The sequence below is a fragment of the Rhinolophus sinicus genome, chromosome 14 (assembly GCF_057876585.1).
Source record: "Rhinolophus sinicus isolate RSI-liver-muscle chromosome 14, RSI-T2T, whole genome shotgun sequence".
Lineage (NCBI taxonomy): Eukaryota > Metazoa > Chordata > Mammalia > Chiroptera > Rhinolophidae > Rhinolophus > Rhinolophus sinicus.
Genome location: NC_142514.1, coordinates 3,508,587 through 3,534,624, shown reverse-complemented (window position 1 = coordinate 3,534,624; position 26,038 = coordinate 3,508,587). Strand labels below are relative to the sequence as shown.

Below are 26,038 nucleotides of genomic sequence, written 5' to 3'. Positions count from 1 at the left end.
ACATTTGTCATGACTAATGAACCAATATTGATATATTATTACTAACTGAAACCCGTACTTTATTCAAATTTCCTTACCTAATGTTCTTTTCTGTTCTGGGAACCCATCAGGATGCCACATTACATTTAGTCGTCATGTCTCCTTAGGCTCCTCTGGGCTGTGACAGTTTCTCAGACTTTCCTTGTTTTTGATGAATCCTGGTTCTTCTTGAGGTGGGGGGGGGGGAGGGAGGTGGTGTTAGAATCCAGACCTGGGCTCTAGGTCTGTGTCTAAGCCCCTTCAGTGGACAGATCCGTGAAATTTTACATATGGAAACACAAATAACATGTATGCACATGCAAACACACACACACACACACACACACACACACACACACACACGCCCCTCCATGTGCACACGTGGCTCAGAAGTTGAGTTCTCATAGATCCTTCGATCCTAGCCAATGCTGGCAGGCTCTCCGTGCCTCACCGTCCGCGTTTGCACGTCTCTCCTCCCGCAGAGAGAACCTTGGCTCCCGGCCCCCTCAGCACAGGTGCTCATTCGCCCAGCCCTAGAGCACGTAATGTCGGAATTGCTGCATCCGTACCGCTACAAGAGCAAACGTGCCAGAGTTCGGGATTCGTTTGTGGCCAGGCCCGAAGGGAATCGGTAGGTAGGCTTTTCCCAAGTCTCCTGGCTTGGGCCGCTTCAGCGTGGTTACACTGTGCATTTCTGTTTGCGTTCAGTTTTATAGTTATTTCCCCTCCTCATCCTTATTGGTAGAGTTTTATTTTTTAAATAGATAGAACACTCATGCTTTTAAAAGTCAGAATTCTTCCAAAAGGTGATGTGAGAAAAGTATCGCACCCTCCGTGTCCTTTCCACTGTCCTGTCCACTGCCCCCGGCCTGGGTGGGAACCAGTGTGTCGCTCCCAGCCATCCTTCCCGCGTGCGTTTGTGACGCTGTGTGTGTTTTCTTAGTTCTCCATCAGTGCTGAAGGGAGCAGATGGCACAGGGGTGGAGATGGCACATCTCCACAGCCGGATCTGCCAGTGCGCAGGGCGCCTCCCCTTTCCTTTCCCCGCTGTGTGGTCTCCTGTGTGAGCACGTTTGTGTGGTGGGAGGGGAGTCGTCAGGGTGCGTCCCTAGATGTGGACGTGCTGGAAGGAAGGGTGCAAACATCAGTTTGTTAGATGTTGTCTGATGTCCCCAGAGGGGCTGTGTGGTATTTTGTTCCCACTGGCCATGTACGAGGGGCTGGCGACCCCTCCGGTTCACTGCGGTTTACATCGTCAGGCTTTGGAACTCGGCTCGTCTGATGGGTGAGAAATGGTGTCACAGTATAGTTTTCATGTGCATTTCTCTGATTTTAAGTGAAGCTGAACATGCTTTCATGTTTGTGAGGTATTTGGCTGTCTTTCTAGGAAGTTTTGCCATTTTTCTTCATATGTTAAGAAGGTTTTGTTTTTTAAGGGTATTTGCTCTATTTCTGTGCTGTGTACTGCGGGTATTTTCTCCTAGCTTGGTCATTTGTCATTTTATTCCCTGCCCCTCCATTTTGGGCCACGTAGCTTATAGCTCAGGCTGCTGTAACAAAATACCATGTACTGGGTAACTTAGCAACAGACATTGATTTCTCTCAGTTCTGAAGGTTGGACAGTCCGAGATCAGGCTGACACAGATTTGGTTAATGGTGAGGGCCCGCTTCCTGGCTTGTAGACGCTGCCTTCTGGCTGTGTCCTCGCATGACCTTTCCTTGGTGTGTGTGTGTGTGTGTGTGTGTGTGTGTGTGTGTGTGTGTGTAGAGAGGGAAATTGCTTTCTCTACTTATAAAGTCACTAATCCCATCGTGGGGGCCTCACCCTCATGACTTCATCTAACCCTAATCACCTCCCAAAGACCCCACCTTCAAGTACCATGGCATTATGGGAGTTAGGGCTTCAACATAAGAATTTGGGGGGATCATTTGAGCCAAACTGATGAAAAAAAAGAAAAAAAAGAATTTGGGGGGATCAGAAACATTCAGTTTATAGCCCATGGTAATTTGGAAACATTTTGTAATGTGTCACATGTATCAGTCTTGTCTTTTGTTGCGTCTGGGTTTTGAGTTGTAGTTAAAAAGTCTTTACTTATGCAGAGGACCTTCTTGTGTTCTCCCAGTCCTCGAATAGTTTCATCTTTTATGTTTAGGTCTCTTGTTTGGCGTGTGAGGAATGGATCTAATTTTATCTTTTTCCAATGGCTGTCCAGTTGGCCCAATACCACTTATTAGAACGTCCTCGTATGCCACAGTGATTTAAGACACCTCTTTATCACGCGCTAGATCTCTGTTTACAGTTGTGTCTGATTGTAGACCTTTATTCTCTTTGTGGGCTGCTCTGTTTGTTCCAATGGCAGGAGTCTCCGCAGTGTGTGGCCCACCCGGCAGGGCTGGTGGGGCCTCATAGCCCCCCTTTCCTTGCTTGTGGAGCTCTCCTTGCTGGTTTGGTTTTCCACTATCAACCGGTCTAGCTCCAGAAAGCCTATTGGCATTTTTATTTGGAGTGCATTAAATTTATAAGTTAATTTAGAGAGATTTGACATCTTAAGTATGTTGTTATGTCCTAACCAAGAACAAGGGATGTCTTTCCATTTGTTCCAGTCTATTTTTGTGTCTTTCAAGAGTGATTTCCTTTTATATTTTTGAAATGTAGATTTTAAACAGTCGGACAGTACTCATTAAGTTTATTCATAGACATTTAATGTTTCTGCTGCTATTGTAAATGGGATTTTCTTTTCCATTACGTCTTCTAACATTGTAGGAATTTTTTTGTGTGTGGATAGTCATTTAAAAAATTTTTAACAGCACTTTGTATAGCTCTTATCATATGCCACACACTGTTTTTTAAATTAAGCTTTATTTTAAGGTAATTACAGGTTCATATGCAGTTAAAAGAAACAAGCAGAGAGCCCATCTGTGTGCCCTTCCTGGTCGTCCCAATAGCACTGTCTTTGGATGAGCAAAAGGTCCTGAATTTAAGTCCAGCTGGTTGACTTTCTCTTTCACGTCTGGTGCGTTTGAGTGCTGTCCACGACCTCTGCCTGCCGTGTTCCTCTCTTCCCCATGCACCTTTGTCTGTAGCTCTGCTCTGTCCTGCAGTGCCCGGGATTTCTCGAGGCCATGGAGGTTGGGTGGGCTGTGGCTTTGGATGGTTTCAGGTTTGCTGCTTCCCCCGGGTGGTGACTCCCAATGAGAGAGCTGCTTTCTCCTAAGACCCTGGGGATGCCCTCATGGCAAGATTAGGGCTGGCCCCATGTGCATCCCTGTTCTGGACTCTCACTGTTCCAGGGCGTGGAATTCCCCATGGAGAGGAGGGGCAGTGCCCACAGGAAAGGATGCCAGACCCCCAAGCCTGAGCCCCGTGGGCAAGGCTCTCCAGGACCCACTTACAGAGGGGGAAACAGAACCAGGCAGGGGCAGGGTCTCCAGAGGAAGCAGATGCACAGGCCCTGGGGTGCCCAGACACTGGCTGCGGGGATCCAGACTCCGTCTCCAAAGGGCAGGGGGGGCCCACATGGCTATCCTCTCTATTGGCCACAGTGCCAGACGCGTGAGGGTTTCACCACTGCTTCCTTCAGTCAGTCAAGTTGACACCTTTTGTGCAAAGAAGGACAGAGTGTTATGAACCCTTTAGCCAGTGTGAAGAGTTATACTGGGTTACAGAAGTTTCTTAAACCATCCTCCCTTTGTTTTTCATTGCTCATGTACATGTTTAAAAATAATTACTTTCCTCAGTAGAACAGGATGAAAATATTGCCCGTCAGATGATTACTTTGCTTGTAAATGACGCTGCACATAATGTGTCATAGACGGGCACGTGAAACTTTAATTATATGTTGTTAGGTTTCCCTTTTCACCGTGAATGTGCATGAAGCAAATTAGCCTGCAGCAGCTGCCAAGACTGCTGTGTGTCTAATTTGGAAAAGGTGTTGGCAGATGTTGGATCCATTTCTGGAAGGAGTGAACCTCCACTTTGCCCAGTGATTTTGCTGGGACCCTGGGTGCCCGTTACTCTCCTAAGTCTTCACCTCGGTGGGGTTCAGGCAGTTCACCTCAGTGGCCAAGAACTCAGCGTCCTTTAAGGAGAAGCCAGGAAACAAGCCGCCTGAAGAGAACCCTGCACCTGCCTGTGTCCCGTGTCCGGCTCTGAGTCTCCAGAGCCACTGGCTACACATGGTCTGTGCCACCCACCGCATTCGGCTACAGGCCCTCGGTGGTCGGCATTCCCTGGCCGTGGTGAGGGTCACGTGAGCAGTGCACGTAAAGGACACACGTGTGAATACGGAACATGCCTGTGCCTGGCTGGGGCCCCGAGCTGCCCTTTTCTGGGGCCTCACACCTCCCTGCCCTCCCTTCATCAGTAATGTATCTTTTCGTGTCTGCTGGCTTATTTATTTTTGTGTGTGATCTGTGCGATATCGGGGACATTTGGAGATGTTTGACACCCCAGTTATTTTTTTTCCCCATTTGTATCCAGCGAAGTGCCCCAGTATGGTTGTCCCTATCCAGGGTTTGTCCTTTGGGCCTGGTTCTGTCTCTGGTGGTGGCCTCAGTAGGTGCTACTGTTACCTCTGCAGTGTGTTTCTGGGCATTGGGGCTGTAGTGCCCAGAGTGGTTGTGGATTGGGCCCAGGCAGCTGGCGTGGGGCCCTGGGCAGGAGGAAAAAGTTCTCACTGCAAATCTGAAGAAAATCAATCTCATGAAATAAAATGAAGTTTTTTTCCTGCCCCTGAGTTTTGAATTGGCCTGAGGATAGAAGCCATGGGGACTTCATCTGTATCCTGGGGCTGCCAGAACAAACTGCCATGAACTGTGGGGTTTAAAACAAGAGACATTTATTCTTGCACAGTTCTGGAGGCCACAACTCCCAAACCAGTTCTGCTGGCTAGGGCCATGCTCCCTCCAGAGGCTCTAGGGAAGGACCCTCCTGCTCCTTCCAGCTTCTGGTGGCTGCTGGCGTCCCTTCGCTTGTGGCCGCCATCGCTCCAGCCTCTTCCTGCCTCTGCATGTGGCCTTCCCTCTGTCTGTCCTGCTATTACTAGGACACTTGTCGTTGGATTTAGGGCCACTCTGGGCAATTAGTACTTACGAGTAATTCAGTTTCGTCTGCATGGACCCTTTTCCAAATGAGCCCACAGTCACGGAGCCCAGGGATCAGGCTGTGACGTGTCTTTTTGGGGCCACCATTCAGCAGGGACCCTGGTTGAAGCGCTCGTAGGGGTCAGGTGTGAGTTTTCTGTTTGTGCTTTGCCTCGTTAATGTCATGTGGCACTTCTGTTCCATGACAAACCTGGCTCCTAATCCAGGTGTAGGCCTTTGGCCTTTTGTATATTGTTTGGGATTACAATGAAAAGCCTAAGTGGGAACAAGTCAGTGTGGTTTTTTTCTTTTCAGTTGGCGTGAAAATCAAGCCCTGTTTGGCAGGTTAAGGCATTATTATAAAGAACCAGATGTGGTTTTAGCCACTGGAATTCCCTCCTAGGAGGACCTTTGTCCCGCTGACCAAAGAGTGGGTAGCTCATGCTGTCCCTGCGTGCTGGATGTGCCTGGCCTGCTTCTGGGGGCTGGGGAAGGGGCTACTTGGGAAGGTGCTTGCCTGCAGGTGTCACCCTGGCTGCTCGGGAGAGGATGCAGCTGATAATTGGCAGTGGAATTGCCACCAGGCCCTAATTGGCCCACTGAAGTCTTTGTGGAGGACTGATCAATAACTCACTAACCGTCTCTTCTTGTCGGGCTGTTCAAAACAAAAGGGAGGGAAAGTGGGTAGTGTGTACTGATAGATATTTCACACAGGAGAGAGCCGTATTGATTGAGAACTAAAAACCACAAGGAACTGTGAAATTGGAAAATTAGGTATCAGAATCGCCTAATTTGAAAAATTAAACCAGAAGGCTTTACACAAACAGCACGGACACTTGGATGCGTGTTTTATTTTGTTTTGATCCCGTAATAACCTTCTGGGTTTTATAGGTGACTGTTTACAAAGTAGCCCAGGTATTACCGAACCCTTATAGTTTCTTCAGCGGCCAGTTTTCCTGTTGCGTTTACGAAACTTTTATTTTTTAAAACAGTGGATTTATAATCACCTCTTTCTTGCTACACTGTGGCCGCTGCCACTGGAAGGGCAGAGGCCGACGCCGCCTTTGTCTCTGGCAGATGCTCAAGGTCACATACTGTGGCCTCGTACTTTACTGATTCTTTGCTTGTCCTTCCAGGACGTGGGTTTTTTCACATGAAATTGACAGGAACCCAAATCTCTGCTATCCCATGACAGGCAAGAATACGGCTCTAGCTTCACCTGCGATCTGAACTTCGGCTCCAGTGAAGGGTCCGCAGGTGTCTGAGATCCAGTTACAGCGGGGACTCGGGGAGGCGGGGTTAGTTCAAAACCACATGCTGATGCTGGGTGTTTCCCACGTGGATATAAAGGCTATACCAGGTCAGGACATCATTCGGTAAGGAACGGTCTGGGAAGACTGGCCTGGGTGAAGCAGGTGTTTCCTTTTCTGTACTGGGACCCACTCACGCCCAGGCGCAGCCACGAGCTGTCTGTGTCGGAGCCCCACCCAAATCCTCTGTGTGAGTGGCCAACTGCCTTGGACCCGAGTGCAGTCAAGTGCTGGCTGTGACAATGGCAGGCGGTTCCCTGTGTCCAGCCAGATCAGCAGGTGTGTCGGACGCCCAGCCACACTGCGGGAGCCATGCCTTCCTGTGCTGACGCAGCCGGAGTCAGTGGGTCCCCTGGCCCCGCTCCTTTGGGGCGGTGCACTTCACCCTCGGAGGCAGGGCATGGGCCACGGGTGTGGGGCCCTCCTGGCAGGCTGTCCGCCCTCCCTGTGACTACGGCCGCACTTGGTAGGGCTGCTTGGGGACATGTGGCCAGTGGTCAAGAGGGATGGAGCCACTTGCACCCTCTGCTGCCCAGAGACACTGACAGTGCACCCCATTCTTTTATTCTTTTGCTTTCCTCCTCCCAGCGGGGGCAGGGGCCCCACTGATCCCCATGAAGAGAGCGTTAGGAAGTGAGAGCTGTGCTCATGGTCCCTTTGGGCACCTCCCACCTTCCGGTTGTTTCTCCTCCCATGTCACCCCCATGGTTCAGAATCCTCCGTATGGGGGAGGGGTGCAGCTAGGCCACTGGGGAGTCAGATCGGGAGTCCAGCTGCCTTGTGCCCTGTGCCACCAGTGCCATGCTGTGTCCTGCTTTTGTAAAATGCAAGTGATGGTCGCCTGCCTCACTGCCCTGCTCTCCAGTTATACTTCATGGTGAAAGTACTGTTGATTCCTGACCGGGTGGGTTTGGTGGTAACGCACGCCCTGTTGTGCTTTGTTTCCATTCTAGGCAGCTCCCGTCCCCTCCTCGTCCAGCTTGGCGTGTATGCACATGGTTCGCTGGGCCGTTTGGAGCCCCCCGCTGGAAGCCAGCTCTGGGAAGGTGGTGTTACCTCTGCAGGGAGGGATCCGGCCCAACCCCTCACACTGTCTGGTCTATAAGGTGCCCCCAGCCAGCACGAGTTCTGAAGAGGTAAATTGTTCATAGTTCCTAAGTATGATTGTTGTATGGTGAGTGTCTGGCAAGTTCATACACTTTAGAAAAATTTATATGTTTTCACCAGTTGACAGATGTGTTTACAGATGTCTCATGAGCAGAATTCATTCATGTCACGGATCTGCCCTTAAAATACATGTGATTGCTGAGTCACACATTTAGCTGGGAACTCACAGAGGCCAGCTTTATCTCGGGTCTTAACAACATCCCTGTTCACGCGTTAGTCTCTCCTGGTGACCTGCAGGGCCTGTGACTCTTATGTGTCCACACCTAGCAATGAGATCCACTCCTGTGCTGATGTGTCTTTTAAGAAGGGCTCTTGAAACATTTGGTGCACTGGAGGATGGGCCTTGTGTGGCCTGAGTGCTGTGGAGGGAGTCAGGTGGTCAGCGTCCAGCCCCGGCCCATCTTTGTGACTTGTAACTCATGCCCGCGGGACCTGGGCTCTCTCCAGCTGTGTGCAGAGAGGTGGGGCCATAGCAGGATTTTAAAAAATCCACTTTTGAAATGGAATGTTCTCTGAACCCCCGTCCAGAAAGCACAGAAAGGTGGGGCAGGGCCAGTTGAAGTGTTGCTGGTGGCCTTGCAGGATGGGCAGTGGTGACCCAGGGTGCCACCGACTCTGTGTGATGCCAGTGCCCTGCTGACGTCTGTAGCCCCCGATGTGTCTGATGTATCGGGGCAGAGTTTCTGTCTGTGTATGTGGTTTGATTCTACTGCTTCCATTCCTGAAATATGCCCAGCCCATCTCAGCAGGCAAACAGGACCGTGTTTGGACTCAGTTGTCTCATTTTTCTTAGGTAAAGGGACCATACCTGTTACTTCAGCATGTCACTTGTGTGCTGACTCTAGCAACAAACATTGTTTTCGGTGTTGTTATTTATGATTTGGACAATGCGTTGGGGACCTGAATAAGGGAGCAGCTGATGTGCAGCTTTTCTTATTATGGAGAATGTCGCGTGATGAGACCACATTTTGCTGCATTCCCACATGGTCTGGTTTGAGCCCTTGTTATAAAATTGCCATTAGGAAGCCTACAGCCATTACCAGTCTCTCATTCATTCTCTCTCTGTCCATATATGTATATCTCTAAATAAGTATTTATTTAATTTAATGTTAAATAAATATGATCTAATCATAATAAATTATGATTAATTTTATAATTTCCAGGACACTACATTTCACTCATATTTTTAGGTGTGTAAATGATATTGGGGCATAAGCCTTTGAAGGTTTGATTACCTGAAGGACACACGTAATCAAATACTGTCATTCTGTCATTCTTCACAAGGACGGTCACTTCTAATCAGAGTTTCTCACCATCAGCAAGCACTGTTGACATTTTGGGCCAGAAAATTCTTTGCTGTGAGGCTGTCCTGGGGAGGTCAGCAGCAGCCCTGGGCTTACCCACTAGATGTCAGTAGCACCCCCCTTTCCCCCCCGAGTTGTGACAGATCACAATGTCAGCATTCATGGCCAAATGTCTCCTGGAGGGCAAAAGTGCCCCTAGCTGAGGACCACTACTCTAAACAGAGATTGTGAACTAAAACCGGTCACAAACTCGAGTCACTCTGCACACTCTAAAAGTGCTCGTTTGCATCTTCCAGTATTTCTTACCTTATATAACAGTGCCACCATCTACCAAGTCAGATAGGTTGGAAGCCAAGGCGTGCTTATTCTGTGCCCCTACCCCAGTTAATTCTTTATCTGATTTATTCATTCAATGAGTTTTTATTGAGCACCCATACGTATTCTAGGAAAGGTGTCCCTGAGCCCCTGGAACTTAGAGTTGAGTGGGAGTGGCAGATATTCATCAAAGAAAAGTATAAATATTATAAACAGACCAGATTTTTGACTGAGTAAATCCCACAATTTTTGGCTAATAAATTTTTGGGTTTATGTTATGATTATTTCCATGTTATTTACTGTGAAGGTAAGTAGGTAGTATATTATGATTATGTTTCCTTTCTTAAACAACTCCTGTATTTTTTTCCCTTGAGCAAACAGTTGTCTTTTCAAAAATATTATATCTCTAGAGGCAGCCCCTTTCAACTCTTAGCTGTGACTTACAGTATTTATGTTGCTTCCTAAATATTGTGCTTCTACTGCTATTTCTTGGTTTATCAATTTTCGACATTACGTGTTGACTTCCAATAATCATAGATGAGTTCTTTAGCTCTTTTGTACACTCCTGCATGTTTAAAAAAACACTCTGTCCTGCCACTGCTTGGCCTTGGATTCAAGTATAGTCTCCAGAAGTGTGCAACACAGTGGGGTCTGGTTGGAGGATTGAAACGGGGGCCCCAGGGAACTGGAAAGTACTAGGGAGGTTGTGGAGATGAAGGCGCTTGGAAAGCGGTCCCATAAAATTGTTTTAGAAATTCTGGGTTAACCCCCAAAGTGCACCCCTACCCCTGAATCTCACCCTAAATAGCATACCAAAGGCTTAGAGAACTGACCTGTGGGATAGATTGCCACCCAGTCCCAAAGTGGCCCCCTGGGTGGCTCACATGCAGGAGAAACCTGAAAGCATAGCACAGGCTTTGAAAATAGAATTGACATTGAAACCACTGCCCACAAAAGGCTGATTGGAGACTGTGGCCTGAACTCAACTGGGTTGATTCCTGAGTAAACAAAATATCAACATTCTTCATAGGATTTAAATATGACTCAGAGTCTCATAATATAATACTCAAAATGTCCGTAATACAATCTAAACTTAATTGACATACCAAGAACCAGGAAAATCCCAGCTTGCATGGGAAAGACAGCAGTGAGATGATGCAAATGTTGGAATTATCAGACAAAGATTTTAAAGCAGGCATTATAAAAATGCTCCACTATGTAAGAGGGAACACTTTTGAAACAAATGGAAAGATAGAACATCTCAGCAAAGAGATAGAAGATACAGAAGAGCAGATTGAAATTTTAGAACTGAAAAGTGAAATCGCCAAAATGAACAAATTCACTAAATGGAGTCAATATCAACATGGAGATGACAGAAGAGTCAGTGAACTTGAAGATAAATCAATAGACTTGATCCAGCCTGAACCACAGAGAGAAACATGGGTGGGAGGCAATGGACGAAGCCTTGGGGACCTGTGGGACAGTACACAGGCTAACATCTGTGTCACTAGAGTCCCAGTAGAGGAGAAAGAGTATAGTGCACAAAAAATATTTGAAGAAATAGTGGCTGAAAACTTCCCAAGTTTGGCAAAAGACAGAAACCTACAGATTGAAGAGGTGCGGTGACCCTAGAGCTAAATAAAGAGATTTACATCCAGACACATGATAATCAAGCTGCTGAAAAATAAATGCAAAGAAAAAGAATTGAAAATAGCCATAGAAAAATGATGCATTACTTACACAGAAACAGTAACTGTGACTCTGGATTCCTCAGCAGAAACCATGGAGGCTAGAGAGAAATGCAACAGCATTTTAAAAGCAGTAGCAGAAAGACTCCAGAACTCAGTATTCTGTATCCAAAAGGTAAAACAAAGACATTCTCAGATGAACTAAAACTGGGAATTTATTGTCAGTAGACATGCTCGGAAAGAATTGTTAAAGGAATTTTTTCAGACTGAAGAGAAATGATACCAGTTGGAAACTTGTACATTAGGAATGAAGAAAGAGCAATAGGAATGATACACCTAATACAGTATTCCCCTCCTCTTGAGTTCTTTAAAATATGTTTGATGGTTGAAGCAAAAATTATAGGTGATAGGATTTGTAAGGTATTTAGGTGTAATAGGTAACATAACTACAATGTAAAGGAGAGTAAAGAGACCCATATGGTGATAAGGTTTCTACATTCCACTTGAAGTAATAAGCTATCATTTCTGAGCAGACTTGTGAAAAGTCAAATATATATTGTAACCCAGAGCAATCACTAAAAATACAAAGAGAAAGTGAAAAACCTGATAGAGAAAATGGAATAATTGAAAGGAAGACAGGAGAGGGAAAAGAGAAATGAAAAACAGAAGGAACAAATAATGAAATGGTAGTCCTGAATCTAAAAATACCAATAATTACATAAAGTGTAAATAGTCTAAACACACCAATTTAAAGACAGAAATTGTCATAGTGCATTAAAAAAAAAAATCAAGGTCTAACAAATGCTGTCTCCGAGGAACTCACTTACTCACTTCAGATCTAATGACGCAGGGTGGTTCGAAGTAAAAGAATGGAAACATTCCATGTAAACACTAATAGGAAGAAAACCAGGGTGGCCATATTAATACCGGACAAAATAGACTTCGGAGCAGAGGACATTTCCAGGAGTTAAGAGGATATTACATATGACAAAAGAGTCAGTTCACCAAGAAGACATATAACCCTAAAAGTGTATATGTCAATCTAAGATTGACAGAGCTTTAAAACACCCAAAGCCGAAACTACTAGAACTGAACGGAGACATAGACAAATTCACAGTGGTAATCTGAGGCTTCTGCAGTCCTCTTGGGGTAAACTGTGTTACACATGGATAGAAAATCACTAAGGACATAGAAGAGCTGGACGTCGTCACGGACCATCTGCATCTAAAAGACATTTATAAAACACTCTACCCACCACCAGCAGAATACACATTCGTTTCAAGTGCACATGGAACATTCACCAAAATAGACCATATCCTGGGTCATAAAACACTCTTTGACAATTTTAAAAGAATTGAAATTATACAAGGTATGTTCTGTGATCGTAATGGAATTAAAGTAAAAATCAGTAACAAAGACAATATAAAATTTACAAACATTTGGAAAGGAAACAATATACTTCTAAGTAATCCACAGTCAAAGTGGAAACCTAAAGGAAGAGATAGATGATATTTTGAGCTGGACAAAAATAAAAATGCAACATACCAAAATTTGTAGGAAGTAGCTAAAATATGCTTACTTGGGAATTTATAGCATTAAGTGCTTATATTACAACAGAAAGGTCTCAAATCAATAATCTAATCTTCCACCTTTAGAAACTGGAAAAAGAAGAGCAAAATAAACCTAAAGCAAGCAGAAGAAAGTCAATAATAAAGATAAAAGCAGGAACCAGTGAAATTGAAAACAGAAAAACAGTAGAGAAAACATGGAGAAAACCAGTGAAACCAAAAACTGATTCTCCGAAAAGATCAATAGAATTGATAAACCTCTAGCAAGACGGTAAAAGAGAGGACACAATTACTAATATGAAATGAGAGAAGGGATGTCCCTATAGACCACGCAGCTATTAAAAGGATATTAAGGGAATACCATGAACAACTCTGTGCCCATAAATTTGACAATTTAGATGAAATGGATCAATTCATCCTGAACAACAAACTATCAAAAATCACCCAAGCTCGACATTTGGCTGGCAGTTTGAGGCCACGGACTTTCCATCTTAGAACCATGGTCTCGTGTGTCCTAACGTCACAGAGAAGGCCCCGTGCTGGTAAATGCTGCTGTGATTTACTCGAAGACTCGATTGGCCACATTCTGGCACTATGCCGAGGTTGAGCTGGTTTCTCCAACCCCTGCTGAGACCCCTACAGCTACTCAGAGTTTGAAAACAATAGTCAGTCGTGCTCAAACTGGTAGCTTCAAACAGCTCACAGTTAAGGAAGCTCTGCGGAATGGTTTGGTGGCCCTGAGGTGTGGATATGGTTTTGTGTCAGGGAGGTCATAGGTAAGCGCGGCATCATTGGCTGTAAGGTTTGAAGACCAATCGTTCACATCTGTTTCTTTGGGGTTTATTATTTGAATGTTCTTGGACCATGTGTGATCGGACTGGTATTTGAATAAAATGTGTCAAAGTAAAAAAAAAAAAAAAAATCACCCAAGCAAAAGTAGATAACCTGAGTAGTCCTGTAATTATTATAGAAATTGAATGCGTAGTTAAAAAACTTTTGAAAAAGAAATGTCCAGGCCTATTCACTATGAATTCTACTAAACATTTAAAGAAGAAATAATACCAATTTTATATAACCTCTTCCAGAAAATAGCAGAGATAGGAACAATTCCCAATTCATATAATGAGACCTATATTACCCCAGTGTCAGAACCAGTAAAAGAAAACTATGTACACATATTCCTCATGAACACAGATGAAAAATACTCAGCAAAATACTAGCAAATTGAACCCAACCATGTGGGAAAACACAATACACCATGACCAAGTGGGGTTTGTCCCAGGAACGCGAAGCTATTTTCTTTTTGAAAATCAGTAAATGTAATTCACCATAGTAACAGCCTAAAGAAGGAAAACCATATGATCATAGCAATAGATTCAGAAAAAGAGTTTGACAAAATTTAACATCCATTTGCGATAAAAGCTGAGCAGGTTAGCAGTAGAAGAGCATTTCCTCAATCTGATCAAGGGCATCTACAAAATCCCTTTAGCGTCGTACTTAATGAGGAAGAGTTGAATGCTTTCCCCTTAATATCAGGAACAAGTGAAGGATGTCCACTCATAGCATTCAGAATCTCATTCAGCATTGTACTGTAAGTCCTAGCCAGTGCAATAAGGCAAGAAAACAAAATAAAAGCATACGGATTGGAAAGGAAGAAACAAAACTGTCCCTATATGCAGACAACACGATTGTCTACGCAGAAAATCGCAAGGGAGCTACAAAAAATTCTTGAGTTTATCGAGGTTGTAGGATACAACGGGGTCAAATATGAAAAAAATCAACCATATTTCTGTATAGTAGCAATGGAAAGTTAGAAAGCAAATTTAAAAAAAACTGTTATTTCAGAGGCCTTCCCTCAATGAGATAAATCTAACAAAATATGTACAGATCTGGACGATGACTACTATAAAACATTCCTTGAGCTGCATGTCATTTGTACTCACTGTGGTTTCTCTTTGGTGAAATCAGAGAAGACCTACATAAGCAGAGAGGCATAACATCTTTATGGATTTGAAGACTCAGCAAAGATAGAAACTCTCCCCTAATTGATCAATAGATAATGTAGTTTCAATCAAAATCCAAGCAGGATTTTTTAATTTTTTTGTAGGTATAGATAAGCTGATTCTAAAACTTACATAGGAAGGGAAAAGAATGAGAACAGTCAAAACAATGTTGAAAAGAACAGTAAAATTGGAGGAATCATACTGCACAGTTTTAAGTTACAGCAGAGCTGTGATAATGTAAAGTGCTATGGGTGGAGGAATGGCACACAGATCAATGGAGTAGGACAGAGCACAGAAGTAAATCACAGCTTGGCAGTTTCCTATAAAATTAAATATATACGTCCCATATGATGCAGCAACACTCTTCTTAGGGAAATGAAACTTACAGAAATAAAAACTTACACTCCCACAGAAATATGTACAGCAGTTCTCTGTATAATTGCAGGAGCTGGAAGCAGCCCAGATGTTCTTAAATGGGTGGATAGATAAATAAACAGCAGGACATCAACAGTAGAATACTACTCAGCAATAAAAAGGAATGAACTGTGGCTATGTACTATGACCTGGATGAATCTCGTCAGCATTGTGTTGATTGAAAGAAGCCAGTCTCAAAAGACACTTATATACCATACGATTCCATGTAGATGACGTTCTCGAAAAGACCAGGCTGTAGGGCTGGAGAACAGCTCGGTGATTGCGCACAGGGGCCGCCTGAGGGCGTGTTTGGGGTGATGGAGCTGTTCTGTGCCCCGACGGAGGTGGTGGGTACTATACACCAGAATTTAAAAAGTTAATTTTACGTAGTAGTTAATTAAGGAAAGCACATTCAAAACTGGAGAAATGTTGTGATTCCTACTTGCGTAAGGGCTGTTCTGTGATAATGTGGTCTTCCGGGGTTTTAATGCCACAGCTAGCTGTTTTCTGCTCAGAAAATTACTCGTGGCTTCAGAAATCCCTGACTCGACGTAGACGTGTGGAGCTGGGTGCGTTGTTCCTGGATGAATATTCTGATGGAAGACCCTCACTGCGCTCGCTGTGTTCAATTGCAGGTGAAGCAGGTGGAGTCAGGGACAGTCCACTTCCAGTACTCACTGAGCCCTGAAGGGCACCTGGACACACCCACAGGGCACGGCAGCAGCCCCAAGGCAGAGAGGCGGCCCTCCAGGAAGCCACCCACGTCCCCTTCAAGTAAGTGTTTGCAGAAAGCTGGCTTTTAGTCACACAGCACGGCTTCCATCTGTTCCTGAGGGAAAGTACTGAGTCCGTACAATAGCATTCATCACATAAGCGACACAGATTGCTTGAATTTGAATCACTTGGTTGAGTGTTTGCTTACTGTGGGGGTGGAGCATCGGGTGGTGCTGAAGCACGACCCGGCAGTCGTCACCGGCCAGCCCAGGTACTTGCAGCTCCCTGACGGAGGGCCGGGGAAGGTTCTGTTCATGACACCTAGAGGGTCCTTCACATGGCTGTCCTGCAAACATGGGGTTCAGGAATTAGAAATTGGCTGAAAGCCACGGACTGCCAGCTCTATTTTGCGTTACGAATGTAGCCATGAGTTTGTTGTTTTTCAGAAATGCTTTCCACTCCCTTGAATCCCTGTCCAAGAGTGGGGAGTCTGTGACCTCAGGACGTGGCTTTAAGAAAAGGAGTGAGGTTACCAGTGGAGTGATGTCCTTCCTGTGGGTGGGGATGGAGCCACGTGCGTGTAGGTGGCGAAGGAGTGACTCCCACCTCAGCTTCGTGTTGGGCTGGCTCAGCACCTTCTGCCGAGGCCAGTACCTTGTGTTTGGGGCCTCCTTGTGTGTGCCTAAGGGCCAGCAAGCCCACGTCCTGATTGTGAATCCCACCCATGGTGAAAAGGGGCGCGGAAGTTAAAAGGGAGTGTTGGAGAAGTTCACTGTGAGTGAGCGTGGGACCCTTGGCTCGAAGCTTCTCGAGATCTTGCCAGCTGAAAGAATGTTCTGGATCACAGTGGTTAGACTCTTAGGAAGTTAGAAAGATAGGGCATGAACAAATGTGTAAGCCAGTAGCGGGGAGCTGCGTAGGTGTCCCCCTCCTGATGGCTTTCCCGTGGCCGATGATGCGGGGTCTCCCTGTCGGTCCTGCTGGTGCAGACACACCAGCGAGTCTCATCTGGGAGGGGTTTTTTTATGAGTTGAGATTGTAGTTTATGGAAACTGGTCTTGTTGCATTTCATTTTACAGTTGGTGGAAGCAGCACACTTGCTATCTAAAAACATTCAGGTACCAACACTTAATAGTCTTTTCAAAAAGGCAGTGCATCTGATGGTTTTAACTGTTTTGTTCTTTCCGTTTTTGTGCATTGCGCTTCCCAGCCTGTTCTCAGGATATGTGCTTACCACCGATGTGTGCATTAAAAACCACCGTACGTACGCGGTACTGAAATGTACAGCAGCGCTTGTCCTTGAGAAATTGCCAGAATATCTGCTAGAGTCCCTCACAGTGGTGGGTGGAAGGCATGCATTTTTCTGTCAGTCAGTTTAGAGTAAATTTCCAATTTTATTTGATAAAGTTGAACGCATTGATGGGATAGAATAAATAGTTTAAAAAATGCCAACCCAAGGGCCAAATTTATTTCTAACCCATCCCGTGTTTTCAATCTAGTATCTTTCCTTTTTTGACATCTTTGACATGTGTTTACATTGTAAGAATAAAACAAATATCAATCTCTGGGAAACATAAATGTGAAAGAAGGATAGTGTCCTAGATTATAAAAATAGGTCTATTTTGTGATTTAAAATGAACAGGGTTACTCTGGTTTCTGATTAAGTTACTTAAAAAGACACTAGTGAAATGTGATAAACATAGTTTACCTGTGTCTGTGGAAACAGACCACTTTCTTAGAGAAGGAACCTGTAGAGCTAGATCTAAGGAGAAAAAGTAATGACCTTTTCTGGAACGGAATTTTCAAATGTTTAATTTATGATGAGTTACGGCACTGGAGACGAACAGCTGGTTATGTTGGTAAACCTTCTAATCATATTAATTATAAACTATGATGGGATGACCCTATCGTTGGCGTCTTTTGTCCTGGATCAGCTGGGGTTTGGTCTGTGGGCTTTTGCTTTCCTGGTTTGTCCTGTCTGTTTTCATGAGGGGATTTGCCTCCATTTCCCAGAATTGTCCTTAAACTCATTTTTTGCTTGGGGTTCATTGAGCAGAATTCTTGGCTCTCTGGGTTTATGATTTTCATCACAGTTGGAAAAATTTTGATCATTATTTCTTCAAATATTTTCTTCCGTCTTCCTTTCTCTCTCTCCTCTTTTGGGGCCCCGAATTACACATGTATCAGTTGTCCCACAGCTCGCCCATGTTCCGTTCACCTCTCCTTAGATTGTTTCACGTTAGGTGGTTTCCACTGCTGCGTCTTCATGTTCACTCATCTTGTCTGCAGTGTCTGCTCTGTCATCAACCCCATCTGGTGTGTTTTTCTTCTCAGATATGGTAGTTTTCATCTGCACAAAGGCTGTCTGGGTCTTTTTTATATTTTCCATGTGTTGACTCAGTATGTTCAGCGTTTCCTCTAATGCTGAACATAGGAAATACTTACAACTATTACAATATCCTTGTTTGCTAATTCTAGTACCTCCGTCAGTTCTGGGTCCATCTTGATTGATTGAGTTTTGTCCTAATTCGGGTTGTATTTTCTTGCTTCTTTGCATGCCGGCTAATTTTGTATTGGATTCCAGGTATTGTGAACTTTCTCCCACTGGGTGCTGAATATTTTGGTATGTGATATATACTCTGGAGCTCAGGAATTTGATCCTTTCAGGTCTCGCCCTTGCGATTTGTTAGGTGGGATCAGAAGTGCGTTTAGTCTAGGCCTAACTATTCCCCGCGATGTGACAAGACTCTTTGAGCACTCTGCCCGATGGCCCTTGAATTGTGAGGTTTACCAGTGGCTGGTTCCTAGCCCTGTGTGAGCACCAACTGCTGTTCAGGTGGCTCTTGCTCGGCCTTGGGGGGTTTCCTAATCAGTAACCTCCCGGATCCTAGAGGGACATCTCTGTGTGCACCTCATCCTGGCGCTTGGCCCTGTGAATTCCAGCTTCCTTGGTCTCCTTGGGCTCTCGGTTCTGTCTTCTCAAGTCAGAGTTCACCGTGCTCTGTCTGGGTTTCCTCGCCCTGCACCGTGACCTGCAGACTCTAGAAACGCCAGTTGCCAGGCTCACCTCTTTTGTTTGCTGTTGCTCAGGACCACTCTTTGTTGCCTGAATTCCAGTGTCTTGGTGACCATTGCTTTATATATTTGTTCAGTTTTTAAAAAATTGGTTTCGGTTGGGAGGATAAATCCGGGGACTGTCACCCCATCTTGGCCAGACGCAGAAGCCGTTGCTGCTAAGGACTTCTAGGCTGTTGAAATCACCCACCCCCAGCGCTGGCAGTCCAGTGGTTTGGAAACCGTTCCCAGCTGCTTTGCGCTGCTGCGATCTCACTAACCGCGTCGTGCGTTCTCATGGCCGGGACTCCTGGCCCATGTGCTCTGCCTGGACCGTGTCTCCCTCGTGCCCTGCGTTTATTTTCTTTTAAGATAAAGCTTCCTGCTTTAATTAAAAAATTACATATGAGTCGTCAAGAATAGCCAAGACAATTTTGAAGAAGAGGCTTTCTCTTTCCTGATTTGTAAACTTACCATAAAGTCATGGTAACTGGAACAGCGTGGTACTGGTGCACAGATGCAGTGGATTAGTTTCCTGTCATTGTTATAACAAATGACCACCAATTTAATGGCTTAAAATATCATGAACTTACTGTCATACAGTTCCGGAGGTCAGAAGTCCAAAATGGCCTTAGGGGCTAAAAGCCAGGTGTGGGCAGGGCTGGTTCCTTCTGGGGGCTCTGCGTTTCCTGGCCTTTGCCAGCTGCTCCAGGGCGCCTGCGTCCTTGGCCCCTTCTTGTGTCTCTAAGGTGGCAGTGTAGCGTTTCCAAATCTCTCTCCGGCTCTGAGCCCCCACTTCCCTTTCACTTATAAGGACTGTTGTGATTGTGTTGGGCCCGCCCAGGTCACCCAGGACATCTCCCCATCTCAAGGTCAGCTGACGAGCAGCCTTACTTTCCTTGGATGTGGATGTTTTGGGGTGCAGCATTATTTCCTCTACTATAAGGAGCAAGGGTGGACCCATCCATTAGTAGGGCTGGAATGGCTGTCCATATGTGAAATATAAAATAAGATCCTAATTTCATGGTGAGAGGAAAGATGATAGAAAGAGCTGCTCCAAATCGATAAGAACTAATGAACAACAGGGAAGAAAAATGGGCAGGATACCCAATAAACATATGAAAAGGTGCTCAGTTTCACCAGTAATCAGAGAAATGCAAAATAAAATGAATGGAAAAGAAATAATTTTATCCCCCTCAATTGGAAAAATCTAGCTGTCGAATAGCGAAGGTTAATGAGGATTTGGGAAAAGAGGAACTCTTAGCACAATGGAAAGAGACAGCTGCGTCGAAGAGCAATTTCATAATATTTAGTTAATACCCTTCAACTCAGCAATGCCATTTCTAGATGCCAGTTGCAGAGGACGGCTAGTTCATACGTACAGGGAACCCCGACGAGGACGTTCATTTCACGACAGCAGTGCTTCTAGTAGGGGAGGTGCAGAAGCATCGATCGGGGAATGGGTAAATAAGCCGATTTATTTGGACAACGGGTGCTAGATAAGCAGTTAAATGCATGAACTAGATCTTTACGTAGCACTGTGGGTAACGCCCCACGACAGTGCATTGCGTGAGAACAGCAACTTCTAAAGGGGTGTGTACAACACGGTGAGGTGTGAGTAACTGAGCACAGGGGTGTGTGTTTATGAATTCAGACTTGCTGATTGGAAATCTCAGACCAGTCGCTCAATGTCTCTGCCCTTCCGTTTCCTTAGCCGCAAGATGAGATGGCTTAAACTTCTAACTGTGAAAAGCAAAACTTGTGAGCTCTTTGGAAAACATTGGGACACTGTTTTTACGACGTTGGGGTTAGGAAGGTTTTCTTTAGCAAGACAGACAAAGCAGAAAGTGAAAGGAGAAGGTTGAGAAATACGATTGTGCTAAAATATGAAACTTGCGTGTGTGAGAGAAGATTTGTAATGCAGGGTCTCAGCTCCGTCTACCTGCACAGGAACGCAGGACATGGTGAGGCCAGAAAGGAACAACAACGGAGCCATAGATAGGGGAGTCACACCACTATTGTCTCGATGGACTGGTCGAGACACAAAAGCAAACATCCACCAGTACCCCAACGAGGGGTCTTCCTGCATAACAGTCTCGCTGGCGGCCGGGTGAGACACAGGAAGTAGGATCCACACGATCCGTAATCCACAATCCGCTTGCTAACCGCACTTGCTAGCCGCAATCTGTGCTTGGTAACCACTCTTGCTAACTGTGTCATCTGCAATCCGCCATCCGCTTCTCTGCCAACCAACCCCCTAGCATAGCCACAGCAGTTATATTAGTGGCTAATGGCTAACTGGTAACAGCTGATGGCCACCCAGCCACAGCAGATGGCCATCTGGTTATGGCTGATGGCCATCTAATAACTGAGCCAGCACTTTTCCACGTGAGGCCGAGAGCCTGGAAACTGCTCTCCGGGACTCTGTCCCCACCAGACTCCATACACAAAATTAAAAGATAAACCTCAGACTGAAAGATACTTGCAAAACATACAACCATGAAAAATGAATTGAAGGAATTAGATTAGAAAGAAAGATTATCCAAAGAGCTCCTCCTGGTCAATAAGAAGTAGATAAACAACCAGAAAGAAAAATGGGCGGAGGACGTCCAGGGCTGTAGGGAGGATTAAGTGAGTGAAGGCCGGTCAGAATGCGCAGGACTGCCTGGCCCGGGGCAAATCCATCGCTGTGGCTACGGGCTGTCTGTAACCTTGTCATTATGGTATCCCTCTGGCTGGCAGCATCGGCAGGGGCGGTAGCCACATAAACATGCTCCTTTCAAGCACTGATTTAGTTCAACACAGACGCAAAATCTTACGAGAAACAAGGTGACAGCAGGGCAGGATAAAAGTAGCACTCCTCCACGGAGATTCTTTTCACCCCAAAGTCTTTGATGTGCAAACCTGTACCCGTGACACTGTCCAGGGAAGTGGGTTCTCCCTGGGCCCAGAGAGCTGTGGTGGCTCTGCTCTTGCCGTGTTACATTAGCCATTCTGGAGGTGCTTATGGGACTGTCTTCTCAGAGGGCCCCCCTGTGGGGACAGAGTCCCAGAGAGCAGTTTCTAGGCTCTTGGCCTCACGTGGAAAGGTGCTGGCTCAGGTAGTAGATGGCCGTCAGCTGTGGCTAGTTGGCCGTCAGCTGTAACCAGTTAGCCAATTAGCCACTGATATAACTGCCACGGCTGTGCTGGTTGGTGAGTCGGTTGGTTGACAGGCAGAAAAGCGGACAGCAGGTTGCAGGTCGTGTGGATCCAGCCTCCAGGGAGACTATAGTGGTATGACTCCCCTACCTTTGGCTCCGTGGGTATTCCTTTTTGGCCTCACCATGTCCTGTGTTCTTATGTGGTGAGCGGGACTAGAGACCTCGCAGGCCGCCTCACACGACAAATGGCACAATGGGCAGGGTCTCCCCCATGACACCCCCTCTCCCACCTCTCCCTCATCCATCCAGCAAATACTGACAGTCTGTGATGTGCCAGGTGCTTTTTAGGCTCCTGTCGTCATGGAGTGCACATTTTGAAAAGAGACAATAAACGAATAAATTACCAAATATTTTAGGCAGCAAAAGGAACAATGCCCCACTCTGGTGCGGGATGTTGAATGTGGGGGAAGCTGTGCATATGAGGGGTACCTGGGAAGTCTCTGTACATTCCCCTCGATATTACTGTAAGCATAAAACTGCTCTAAAAACTAAAGTCTGTTGGAAAAAGTCAGCTAGGGAATGCCTAGTGGGGAACTTCAGTTATGCCTGCCTTGGTTAGGTTAACTTCTGTTCAGGATTTCTGTTTCTAGTTCACAAAAGAGGTTTGTCTGTGGCAGAGGTCAGCTGACTTTAAGACCAGATAGCAAATATTTTAGGCTTCATGGGCCAGATGACCTCTGTGGCAACTACTCATCTTTGCTGGTGTATTGTGAAGCCATAGATGACATGTGAATGAATGAGCGTGGCTGTGTTCCAATAAAACTTTATTTACAAACACAGGTTGTGGGCCGAATTGGACCGGTGGGTCATGATAAGCAGATTCCTGATGTATAGCTGTGGGGACAGAGCCCCAGAAAGTAGTTTACAGGCTCTCGGCCTCACGTGGAAGGGTGCTGGCTCGGGTGGTGAATGGCCGTCGGCTGTGGCCGGTTAGCCGATTGGCAGCTGGTATAACTGCTGTAGCTACGAAGGATTGCCGAGGATTGCTGAAGAGCCGAGCAGAGCCGAAGAGAGTGGAAGAGGAGGGCTGAGGAGAGCGGAAGAGGAGAGCCGAGAGAGAGGAACAGAGTCGAGAGAGTGGAGGAGAGTCGTCAGTCGGTCGGTTGGCGGAAAGGCGGACGGCAGGTCACGCGTCCGGTGGGCCCAGCCTCCAGTGAGACCATAGTGGTATGGCTCCCCTACCTATGGCTCCGTGGGTGTTCCTTTTCGGCCTCACCATATCCTGCGTTCTTGTGTGGGGAGCGGGAGCAGAGACCCCGCAGGCCGCCCCGCCTGAAAGATGGCGCGGCGAGAAGGCCTCCGCACATGACATGGCGCAGCGAGCAGGGTCTCCCGCACAATAGCTTTCTTTTCTGTCATGTCTTTTTATCAGGTCTTGGCATTAAGAGCATGCTAGTTTTGTAAAATGCATGTTTAGTCAGGGCTCTCTAGAGAAACAGGCCAATGGGATATACATACCGGAAGGGATTTATTATAAGAAATTGGCTCACACAGTTATGGAGGCTGAGAAGTCCTACAATCCTGCCAGCTGGAGACCCAGGAAGTCGGTGGCGTGGTGCCGTCTGAGAACCGGGGTGCCTGTGATGTAGATTCCAGTCCGGGTGTGAAGGCCTGGGGAGCAGGAGCGCCACAGGCAGGAGAAGACCAAGGCCCAGCGGGGCAGTCAGACAGGAAGGGCACACTTTTCCTTCCTTGTTCCCTCAGCAGATCTGGGGAGGGCCAGCTTTCCCAAGTCACCGATCGAGGAAGCACCCTCACAGGTAACGACTCACCCAGAGTAACGGTTGGCCAAGTGTCTGGGCACCTGTGATCCCGTCAAGTTGACACAAAATTACCCGTCACAAGCTAGGAAGCTTTCCAGTCTTTTTCTGTGCTTTAAAATTGTTTAACCAAAAGGCAGGGCCTGTTGTAGGTCCGATAAAACTTACCCATAAAACCATCAGGAACTTGGTGTCTTTTGAAGGGAATTGACAACCACTAAATTTCTGTTTATGGTTATTGATCTATTTAGGTTTTCTATCTCATCTTGTGTTAACTAACTGTTCTTTAGAAAAATGGTCAGTTTCATTTAGTTTATAAAGACATTGGGAGAAAATGGTGTCTAATTTAAGAATTCTAATTTGTTTTGGACATCGGCAACAACATGGGTGGACCTAGAAGGTGAAATAAGTCAGAGAAGGACAAATACCATATGGTTTCACTTATATGTGGAATCTAAGATACAATATAAACAAACAAACAAAAGAGAAACAGACTCATAGACTCAGAGACCATTTTGATTGTTGCCAGATGGAAGCAGCGTGAAGGGCTGGGTGGGAAAGGTGAAGAAAGGATAAAAACAAAAAAGAAAAAGCAGAAAAATTCTAATTTGTATCTGTGACTAGATTCCCTCCCTCATGCCTGATGTTTTGGTGGGTCTCTCCTTTTCTTGCTTAGGCTTATCCAAGTTTTCATATTTCATATTCTCTTCAAAGAATTAGCTATTAGTTTTACTTATTGCTTCTCTTGTTCTTTGTCTTTAAGTTTCTAATTATATCTTTAATTTTAATTAAATTAAAATTTAATTTTATATATTTTTACCGTTATTCATTTCATCCTCTTAATTTTTTCAAGTTCTAAAAAAGTTGAATGCTTAGTGTATTTTCAATTTATCTGTCGAATAATAAAAAGTCTTGGAAGTATTTTAAAGGTATTCCCACATTTAAAAATGTATCTTAAACTTTCGTTGCTCTTTCACATGGAAACTTGGACTCTTCTTGAAAGCCCAGCTCAGATGTCTTATCTCTGGCAGAGGCTTCTCTCCCATCCCACAGCCTTGGTGGGTGCTGCTGTTTATTTTGTGTTATTGTTTGTTTTCCACGTATCTTCCTTCCCCTGCTGCTCCTGGCGTGTATAAGTCAGGTTTGCTATGGTAACAGATAAGTCCCCAGTCTCACTGGCTTAAACAAAAAGGTCCGTTCCCTACTCTTGCTGTACATCCGTTGTGGCTTGGTGGCGGTTCCGCTCATTGTAGTCACGTGATGGCAGTTGTCATCTTGAGTATTGCTGTGCCGGAAAGAAGGGGAGACCTCGCGAGACTGTGTGCCACCAGTTAAATGTTCTGGAGCAGAGATGACACACATCGCTTCTCCCAGCTCCTGGGCTAGAGTGGGCCAGGTGGTCCCACCTGGTTGCAGGGCTGGGAAATGTCCTATTTGTGCTCCAGGAGGTGAGAGGTGCAGGTCTCTTGTAGGAGCATCTCACCAGCGGAGCCAGTGTCTGTTCACCTTTCTGTTGCCCCAGAGTCCTGGCCCAGCGTACAGCATTCAGCCGTGATTGTAGAGTCAGTGGGGACTCTTACACACATGGGGTAGGAACCCAGCTCTTAAACAAGAGCGGGACTTTGTGGGCTCGTGGGGCAGGAAAGCTCGGCGGTCGAGCTGATAGGAGGCCTGGCTGCGTCATGAAAACTCCGTGTCCGTCTCCCTCCCACACCCCATCCGCTTGCCCTCCAGCTCTGTGTTGACTTCTTTCTGGAAAGGCTTCTTCACGTGGTGGCCCAGGGGCTCCACACTTATCTTCAGGCTTAGGCATCCCAGCAGAAAGGACGTCTTTTATTCACTTGTTCCAATAAAATTCCTCACTCTGCTGCATCACCTGCTGGTACCCGGTAAGACGGCCATGGGGACAGGGCAGGCAGTCGCCCCTGGTCACACACCCTCTCTTGGTGTGGGGGTGGGTCACCCGCCCTGACCGCATGGCTGGGGCTGGGAGGGTCATTCACTAGTGGGAACCCGTGGGCGCTGCTTTCAGAGGAGCGTGTGGACCCGGGGGGGCTACACCGGCGACGTGACTGCCCTGCATCCAGGGCCTGTGTCCTGATGGCCAGGCCCAGCCTTCCCCATGCTGCTGCTTCCACTGCTGGTCACGTCCCAGCTTGGACCAGCTTGTCCTGTATTTCGAGATCTTCAAATGAGTAGACATTAGTCGTTCCTGCCGCTGCTATGCTGTGTGCAAAGGATGAACAGTGAGTGGTGCTTTTCCTCTGGGAGCTCCACCCCGACCTCCAGCCGGGAGCCAGGCACCGAGATTCGGGGGGCCCTGCCAGGGGCCTCCCTACAGAGGCAGCTCGGCTCTGGGCCCGCTGAGATCAGCCTGTCTCTGGAGGACTGGCCGAGGGTGTCATTCTCCCTTCCGTGGGCGCACCGAGTTGGTTTGA

At 46.2% G+C, this 26,038-nt stretch overlaps 1 protein-coding gene across 8 annotated transcripts in view; it reads left to right on the top strand.

The window, feature by feature from the left end:
- The window catches only part of NPHP4 (nephrocystin 4), a 107,993-nt gene that overhangs the window by 40,143 nt on the left and 41,812 nt on the right, over positions 1-26,038 (top strand). For all 8 annotated transcript variants that reach the window (XM_019746702.3, XM_088790066.1, XM_074334191.2 and 5 more), the window contains 2 exons: positions 7,364-7,546; positions 15,505-15,643. In XM_019746702.3, coding sequence (XP_019602261.3) covers positions 7,364-7,546; positions 15,505-15,643 — 322 coding nt within the window. The remainder of the gene's footprint in view (positions 1-7,363; positions 7,547-15,504; positions 15,644-26,038) is intronic.